Source organism: Cibotium barometz, chromosome 59 (genome assembly GCF_041138505.1).
Source record: "Cibotium barometz isolate CiBa-2024 chromosome 59, ASM4113850v1, whole genome shotgun sequence".
NCBI lineage: Eukaryota > Viridiplantae > Streptophyta > Polypodiopsida > Cyatheales > Cibotiaceae > Cibotium > Cibotium barometz.
Window position 1 is genome coordinate 27,732,971 of NC_141104.1, and position 9,499 is coordinate 27,742,469.

General features: G+C 46.3%; 1 protein-coding gene across 1 annotated transcript; it reads left to right on the forward strand.

Annotated features, from left to right (window-relative positions):
* Positions 1–464: 464 nt before the first annotated feature.
* LOC147605667 (uncharacterized) lies at positions 465–1,943 on the forward strand. Its single transcript, XM_086793554.1, has 3 exons — positions 465–628; positions 869–1,561; positions 1,668–1,943. Exons 1-3 carry the CDS (start codon positions 571–573, stop codon positions 1,829–1,831), a joined length of 915 nt encoding a protein of 304 aa, XP_086649680.1. The 5' UTR covers positions 465–570; the 3' UTR covers positions 1,832–1,943.
* Positions 1,944–9,499: the final 7,556 nt, after the last annotated feature.

Here is a 9,499-nt window from a genome sequence, read left to right on the forward strand (position 1 = left end):
GGTGGCACCTATGGCACGCCGCACGCCGCACCATAATCACGATTCACCCACATCGGCCGACGGCCACCTGCAAGCCTGCATGCATAGGCCGAAGTTGGTGAAACTTAAAAGATCATTAATAACAAATTAAATAGTATTAGCATATTAGGCTTTAGCTAATTAGTAATAGCTATTAGCATTGAGTAAATTAGCAAATTGCAAATTGCAAATTTGCAATTACCCAATTTACTCCCAACCCCAAATTCCAATTTCCAATGGCCCGTCGCGCCAGCAATTTGCAAAATTTGCAAATCATGTTTGTGCATCCGAAATTATATATATATATATATATATCAAAAAAAATGAAAAGCACTTTTAAAAAAATGACGTCATTTGAAATTACTGTATTTCAGAGTGAAAAGTTAATTCAAAGGCATTGCATGTTTTTTGACATAGTTAAAAAAAAAAAACCTTTTTTGACAGGCAAAATCGCTAGGCCCTGCGGCCGTGTGATCTTGGAACTCGACGTTCTCATTTCTTTCCCTTTTCTGTTTTCTCCGCGAGTTGGTTTTGCACACATTTTTATGAGAGATGCGGACGCGACGAATGACACGACAGCCTCACGCTCAAGAAAAGAACAGTGCTGCTGGTAACCTGTTAGTTTTCAAAGAAGGTTTTATAAAGGACTTTAGGTTTTAGACAAACTGTTAGGGTTCCCTGAGCGCATTATCAGCATTATCATAGAAAGGTTTAGGGTTTGAGGATTCTTTTGAGAGTCCATATGTTCTAGGGTTTGTGAAGAGCATTTTTTTGTTATCTTCGAGCCTTTTCATTTTCTGGGTGTGCAATTTTAGGGCTTATGAAGGTCGGTTTGCTTCTCTTTTCACAGAATTAAAGAAGAAAAGCCCACCAAAGAAAAGACACCCACCATCGTTGCCGTCCCGCCGAAAAGCAGAAGCTCGTGGCCAAGGGAAGCAGGAAGATGAGAAGAGGATCAGCCATCCGGCGCCGCCCTCCCGCCGGAAATCAGGAGCTCGTCCTTCCAGAAAGAAGGAAGAGAAGGCAGATGAAGAGAAGATTGTAAATCCGCCGCCATCCCGGCGCCGTAAATTAGGAGCTCACGGTTCACAAAAGGAGGGAGATGAAGAGGAAACCCGTAGTTCACCACGATCTCCACCGTCGCAGAGACCAGAAGCTCGAGAGTCTGAAAAGAAGGAAACTGAAGATAAAATCAGGATCAACCGGGCTCCTGTGCTGACCATGTGGGTAGCGGTGGTGGCGGAGAGAGAGGGTTTCAAGTTTGAAGAAGGGCTGAGCTTTGGGAAGGCCATAGCTGGGCTCATGGCACAATCCAAAGGGAGGAGTTTAGGGATCTATGAGGAGCCCACAGATGAGAAGAAGGCAGAGAGGAAGAGGAAAAGGAAGGACTTGGACAGATTTAGGGTTTTCGGTATGAATGTTCCCGGTAAGAAAACGCAGGATGGACTTCAGCTGGCTTTGCAAAGCGGCAAGCCCATCGCGCCCTTATCTGTGGAGAATTATCTGCGCAAAACCTTTGGGCTCAACTATGACAGAGCCAAAGGTTACGCTCCTCCTCTCTCTCTCTCTCTCTCTCTCTCTCTCTCTCTCTATTTTTGTTGTTTTTGTATGTGCCCAGTCTGTATGATCTTATTTTATTGCCTATGCAGTTGCTATGGAAGATCTAGCAAAATCTTATTCCCCAGAAGAAGTTGGAGAAGTTGCATACTCTCTTTACGAGAAATTCAGGCCGACAGTCTCCCATGGAGTCGAGGGATGGGGAGCGAAGGGTGTTCTTGATGTTGAATCCATGCAAGCCCTTAGCAAGCAATAGGTGCATGTAATTTGCTCAGGATGATCTTGGAATGTAAATTAGGCTTTTTTAAGGAGTTCTTTCATAGGATCAAGCTACCCAAAGTAAGGTTTACGGGCATGGTTTTAGGTCATCTCAAGTGAAGAGCCTTATTTCCAAGGTATGTGGAAATGTGTGTGTGTGTGTGTGAGAGAGAGAGAGAGAGAGAGAGAGAGAGAGAGAGAGAGATTATTGCTGCTGCTGAAGCCGCATATGGCTTATGAGATGTGATTGAGAGAGAGAGAGAGAGAGAGTCATTTTGTAAATGCTAAACAATTTGACTCTGAATATGTAATTGAAGCCTTTCAAAATTCAAGGGTTAAGTGCTTTTTTGGGGGGGGGGGGGTTCCCGCCATGGGCTTTAAGGCCCTTAGCTTCAATCTTTTCAGCGGTATGAGACATCATATACCATAGCAAGGAATGCTTTACAAGCCTTATATAGGTTCCAAAATTGAGTTCCAAAATTGAGTTCGGCCAATTGTGTGAAGTCCTCTACACATTTGATATGACTGGAGGATAAATTACTTTATTCTCAATTATTATTATTATCTAGAAAGAGACTTCTATTAAGTATGAGAAAAACATACAACAATCACAGCTATAAGCCGGAAAAGAATAGAATCACCCCAATATGTAAGGTGATTTCAACCATTGAGGAGCATCATGATGCCATGTAAGACCTGTGGTATTAGAGGAAAAGAAGATGCCATGGTCCCACTCCCGCATAAATATCACGCGCTTCGCCTGCGCAGAACGAGAGGGCTTGCTTTGTATGTCACGACCCTGTGTTTTTCTCTGGACAGTATGCAGGTGTGCACGGGGACATGGTGGACAGTGTGAATGGCATCAGATTGGAGTTAAAAAAGGAAGCCCATGTGTGGACAACCCCAGGTGTGAAAGGGGGCAAAGAGACATTAATTAAAAAGGTTTTATAACCTTAGGTGGCCAAATATTAATGTTTTAAAGGTTTCAAAACCTTGGGAGGCCCCTAGGGCAATTTTTTAGAGACTACTCCACTTTTGGAGGCCCACGTCTCTCTCTAGCTTTTTGGAAAAAGGGTGCAACTTCTCATGCGTGAAAGAGAGGAGAAGTGGACTGCTTATGTTGGCTGTGCACAGGAGAACTCATGCAGATCTGTACGGCTGCTGCAGGTACAGCGTACGGATGCTGAAGGTACTGGCGGCGGCTGCTGCAGGCGGCTGCAGTTGCTGGTACAGGTAGCGCAGGCAGGTACGACAGCAGGTACAATACTGTACGACTGCTGGTACAGTGTACGAACAGGGCTGGACTGCAGGTTGTGCTGGATGGAGAGCAGGTTCTCCCGTGTTTCTGTCTCTCTCTCATGGAAGCAAGCGATGGGCTGCAGGCAGCTGTAGGAAGCGCACAACTACAGGGGCGTTGGACTGAACAGGGCATGGGAGGCTCTCTTGGAAAGAGGGGACTGCAGGAGAAACAGAGGCGTACACGTGGGGACAGCCAGTACTGCTTTCTCTCTCTCTCTCTCTTTCTTTCTCTCTGCTGAAAAGTGGATAGGCCTGCAGGAAGGTCTGGGCGGGCAGATGCAGCACAGACACGTGCTTTACTGGCTTGGAAGAGAGGCTCGTGGGCTGGCTGCAAAAAGCGCCCAGTCAACAGATTCTCACGCTCTCTTTCTCTTGGAAGGAGGCGGGCAGAAGGAGGCGCATAGCCGGGACTGTTTTGGGACAGTTTATGGGCTTTTGCCACCCATCTGTGTCCAAAAGGATTCTTGGGCATGGAAACGATACTCTGTGCGTTGCTCAAGAGAGTGATGAAGTTCTGCCCTAACAATACATAAAGAATCTGCAACCCATTGAGCATGAGGATGTTTCTCGTGCTCTTTTTGCAAGGCAACCAATCTACGTCTAATAGCCCTTTCTAAATCCAAGGCCTCTTGCCTCTTAGAGAGTGACAGGGCACATGTGTGATAAAAGTCACTAATATCATAGAGAGCAGAGGCCAGGCTTTGAGAGGCCTGAAAGAAATCATATGAGATCTCCAAATATCGAGCATATGACGCGATAGCTCTGCATCTGAAAACAAATGATCAGGGATGCGTACATGGGGGTGCTGATCCATGGCAATTCGGATCTCTAATACATAAAACCACTGGGCAATGATCCAGTTTAGAGGTGTCTGTAGAGCAATAAAAGTATGCCCACCTCTGTCAAGCACCCAATCATCCACATAAAATTTGTCTAACCGTGCATAGATACATCCTGCATCTTTTCTCCTGTTAGACCATGAATAAAGAAGAGTGGATGGACTCCTCAAAATGTCATCCTCATGCCAACAATCTTTGCCATGAATGGAGAGTATAAATCTCTCCCAAGACGCTCTTTCAAGAGGATGCACCAAGCCCTCATGTCCACCTCTTTTATCCGTTGGCATCTCAACCATGTTAAAATCCCAACCAATAATCCAATGGTCGGCAAGAGGCATAAGTGTAGTGAGAGATTTCTTAAAGGCAATCCTGTCACCTCTATGGCTAGGAGAATAGAGGTTGAGAATACCAATGCGTGTAGTACCCTCTACATAAGAAGGATCCACTGCGCTCTCACAGGCTAAATGACACCATGTCCAATGATGTAAGGCGAGATCAAAGTTGAAACAGAGATACAGACACCACCCTTGGTACCAACAACCGGTGACCAAAAGGTGTGTCCCGAGAGAAGCTTGCCTTATCTCCCACACTGGCTAGCATCTAGTTTATGCTCTTGCAAGAGCAATACATCCATAGGTCCAGTTTACAATTTGTTTCCGCCGACGCGGAAAAAAACCCCCAAGATCGTGAATGTTCCAAGAGACAATCCTCATAAGGACTTAGAGTAAGAACGACCAGATCTCGTGGTCAACAAAGGACCCCCTTTAGAGGCGGGCCGCCGCGGAAGTACGTCTCGCATAGGTAAGGGAGGAAAAATTTGACGATGTAAACCTTACCTCTCTCTCCCACTCCGAGGAAAAGCCAGGGCGAGTCCTCTCAGAACTGGAGAGGTACCATGACAATGCGAATGCGCAACATCATCCTCAAGGTTACAATCATCCTGTAATTGTAATGCATCATCCTCCTATGAAGGATCCAGATCATGTGCCTGCAAAGCCTCATCCTCCAAAGAAGGATCAACATCCTGTGAGGCAAGAGCTGCATAGGGGCTAGGGTGCTCCACAAGGGGTGTGGGTGAAGGGGCAGGTATGGGGGTCCGAGGGTGCCTGCCATCCCTAACCACAACCCAACGCTGTGTGGTCTGCTGTGGCAAAGGAGCAACAGGAGTCTCGTTATCTACAAAAGGCCTCTGATGGGCAAGACCATGCCGCCTCCTAGCATGGCCCCTCGATCTGGGACAATCTCTAGCAATGTGACCCTGTCTCGAGACGACAAATCCGACACTGGTCCAGGTCTGCCTGCAATCTCCATCCTTTAGCGGAAATGAGATCTGTCAGGTCTCTAAAGCATAACAGGATCATCAGTAATCGATGGATCAGGAACAAGCACAAGGACCTGGGGTACATCATCAAGAGTGGCGGTAACGGCCAGAAGCTAAGGCGGGAGAGCTCGGAAGGACTGGTACCTCTAGAACCTAGCCAAAGGATGCCCCTATGTGTCACGTGCACACCAGTCAGGTGTACAGTGACATGGCATCATTCTAGCATCATTAGCATCATCAGGAATCATCAGGCATTTAATCATGATTTATTCAGGCATTTTATGGGCATTTTACATCAGCCGACTAGCATTTATGCTATTATTGGCATTATTTATGCAGTCGTGGACATTCAGTAGCTGGCCGACCGCATTAATGCTGGCCGACCAGCAGCCCTCATGCATATAAATAGAAGAGCCTCTCCCTTCAGTCATCCAAGCTCATCAGTGAAGCGCATCCTCATTTGGATCATCAGCGTTTCAGCCTCTCATATCAGCAGATAGATCAAGAGGCTCATCATAGCAGCATTCAGCACCATAATCAGCAAACGCATCATCCTCAGCCTCATCATCAGCAAACGCATCACCCTCAGCATCATCTTCAGCAAACGCATCATCATCAGCCCATCAGATCTGCGTTTCATCATCCCATCAGCATTCAACATCTGTTCCAAAGCCTCCCTTCAGCGTTTCCTTCCCGGGAGACAAGGGAAAGATAGTGGACAGCAGTTCATTCAGTTCATTCAGCATATTCAGCATATAGGCAGCATATTCAGCAGTACAGATCCATTTGGATCTCATTGTAACCGCATTCTTCATATAATATAGCTGCATTGCATTGACACATATTTGTCTCTCTCTTAAACATCATTAAGTGCAGTTTAGTCAGACTAAGGTTGTGATTACTACGGTCATAAGCTCTCACATGTCACATTGGTATCAGAGCGTTACAGGGTAACTAGCCTTAGAGCATGTTCATTCCATCAGTCATTCAGTCAGTCATCATTTTTATCGCTTCTGCACAGTTAAACCCAGTTCTCAAAATTTTGCAAGCCACCCTTAGGGATTTTCCCTTAGGTCTGCATCAGTAACCCATCCATCTGCATTCCTGCACAGCATATAGGGTTGCACATGGCTTGCATAACAGTCATCTTAGCAGTCATCTTAGCAGTCAGTCTTGCATACATGTTACCCATGAACTCTCAGGGAAGAATGACATCCATCATCAAAGGAGGGCATAAGTTTTGGGCTTCAACTGGCAGCAGCAGGGGGTTTCTCTTCCACAGAAGACGGAAGTTTGCTCCAACATCGCCTCAGGAGGTTCAGAGCTTCAGGTACGACGGAGATGGTAGGTGAAAGGTTTCCAGAGGCGGGTCAGGGGTGACTCAGGTATTTGCCATTCAGTTCCCGCAGTACATGGAGTCTTGGCTCAAAGGATTTCACTCCTGCAGACGGCCTCAGTCCCGGCAGAAGACAGAAGGGGGCAGTGGTTCGGAGGAGAAGGATCACAGAGGAGTCGGAGGTTGCCAGGTTTATCACCCAGCAACAGTTTAGCAGCGGGGAATGTCACGTGCACACCAGTCAGGTGTACAGTGACATGGCATCATTCTAGCATCATTAGCATCATCAGGAATCATCAGGCATTTAATCATGATTTATTCAGGCATTTTATGGGCATTTTACATCAGCCGACTAGCATTTATGCTATTATTGGCATTATTTATGCAGTCGTGGACATTCAGTAGCTGGCCGACTGCATTAATGCTGGCCGACCAGCAGCTCTCATGCATATAAATAGAAGAGCCTCTCCCTTCAGTCATCCAAGCTCATCAGTGAAGCGCATCCTCATCTGAATCATCAGCGTTTCAGCCTCTCATATCAGCAGATAGATCAAGAGGCTCATCATAGCAGCATTCAGCACCATAATCAGCAAACGCATCATCCTCAGCCTCATCATCAGCAAACGCATCACCCTCAGCATCATCTTCAGCAAACGCATCATCATCAGCCCATCAGATCTGCGTTTCATCATCCCATCAGCATTCAACATCTGTTCCAAAGCCTCCCTTCAGCGTTTCCTTCCCAGGAGACAAGGGAAAGATAGTGGACAGCAGTTCATTCAGTTCATTCAGCATATTCAGCATATAGGCAGCATATTCAGCAGTACAGATCCATTTGGATCTCATTGTAACCGCATTCTTCATATAATATAGCTGCATTGCATTGACACATATTTGTCTATCTCTTAAACATCATTAAGTGCAGTTTAGTCAGACTAAGGTTGTGATTACTACGGTCATAAGCTCTCACATGTCACACTATGGAAGCTAAAAGCTTCCAATAGGACCGAGGAAGAGCAGGGAACCGTAGTGAGACCGGGGTAAGGCGCTGATCCTCCGCCACTGGATCAAAGCCCACCTGGTACTGAAAGAAGAAAATCTTCCTAGGACCAAGAGGGAAGGGGCTGCCAGCCAAAACCTGAGAAGTAGCTTCTGAAGAATGAAAGTCCACTTAGAAGAAGCCTCGACCAAGCAAACGAGTATCCTGAAAGTGCACAAAGGGTGGGAGCAGTTGGGGTAGCAGGGCAGTGTCTATTGGGAACCCCAAAACCGAGCGCTGGCTGGAAACCGTCTTCCTTCAGAATCGTACCGACGCAAACTAGTGCCATCAGCAAGGAGCAACAAGCCAGTCCTGTCAACATCGTTCAGTTAACTCTGCATGAGCTGGAGCATCACCGTCAAGATAAACACATGGAATACGCCGCCCCACTCCTCACCCATCATGAGGAAGAAAGGCTAGAGTACCAAACATCGAGATTCCTTTTCCTGCATGTGAACTATGCGATGGACATGCAAACCTCTCCCCTTTTTAACCTCCGTCAACCCACAAATTTGTCGCCTATCTCTTTGCATGAGAATAATCTCCTCTCTCCTCTTCCATACGCAACCATCAGTCAGCTCTAGCATAGCAATGGAGCATCAAGATGGGCCCAGCCAGAGCCCCAAAAGGAGAACCATGGAGAAAACATGCCCTATTTTCAATCTAGGGGGGAGAGAAAGGCGGGGGCAGCAGAGGGGCAGGCAGGGGCTGAAGAAGAAGGCAGCAGAGGGGCAGGCGGGGGGCAGTTGAAGGGCAGGCGGGGGCTGAAGAAGGGCAGGCAAGGGGTTGTAGATGGGCAGGCGAGGGCAGCAGAGGCAGCCTGGCTGCCTGGCAAATTTACATGCTTGCTGAAACGAGACTACTGCAGGCGAATCCCTTATTCTCAATTATTCATTTCCCAAAAGCGTAAAGATTCTCCTCGGATGGTCTCACAGCCTGGTCAATAATAATCCATTGAGGTGGGTCTTGTGGTAAAGAGTCACGATGCCTATCTTGGAGTGGTTAATTTGAGAGCCAGAGGCCAGACAAAAAATTTTCACGCATTCCAAGGAGTGGATAGATTGGGGGTCATTGTGAAGCAAGTTGGTGTCATCTGTAAATCGTTGTTGCAGGCCACAATTATTTTTGACTATTGGGAAGATTGATCCCTTTTAATTTATGTTTCGTCGTGGAATCTTCTATAAGCCGTCTTTAGGCAGCTCTAGCTATTGTATACAATAAGGGGGCTAAAGGACATCCTTGTCTGAAAGGGTCAAAAAGTAGACCATTGACTGAAACCCTTGCCTTGGCATTTCCAAACAATGCATGCACTGCCTTAATAAACCTAGGACCGATTCCCATATCCTGCATAGACTGGAGCACAAATTTCCATTCTAGTTTATCATAGGCTTTGTCAAAGTATGAAAAAAAGAAGAAGTCTTGATTGGATTGTTGGGCATACTCTAAACCCTCCCACAAGCTAATGATTGCATCCTAGATGAACCTCCCTTTCATAAACCCTTTTTGTTCTTTCCTTATCTAGTCATTCAAGTGGTGTGACCACCTCTTGGCTAAGGTTTTAGCAAAGACCTTATAGGCAGATAACATAGTGATAGGTCTCCAATTCTCTAGTTCAATCTTTGGCCTCCTTTTTATGAATTAGTTTTATTACCCCTTCATTGATGGAAGTAGGGAGAGCTCCAAATAAAAGGGTGGCTTTCCACAGGAAATTAAGGGGAGAGATTAGACAATTTTTAAAGCATATAAAGAACTCACTAGGCAAACCATCCAGACCAGAACTTTTGTATTCTTTAGAGAGTCTATGGCATCCTTCTAGTTCTTCTTAGTGGACA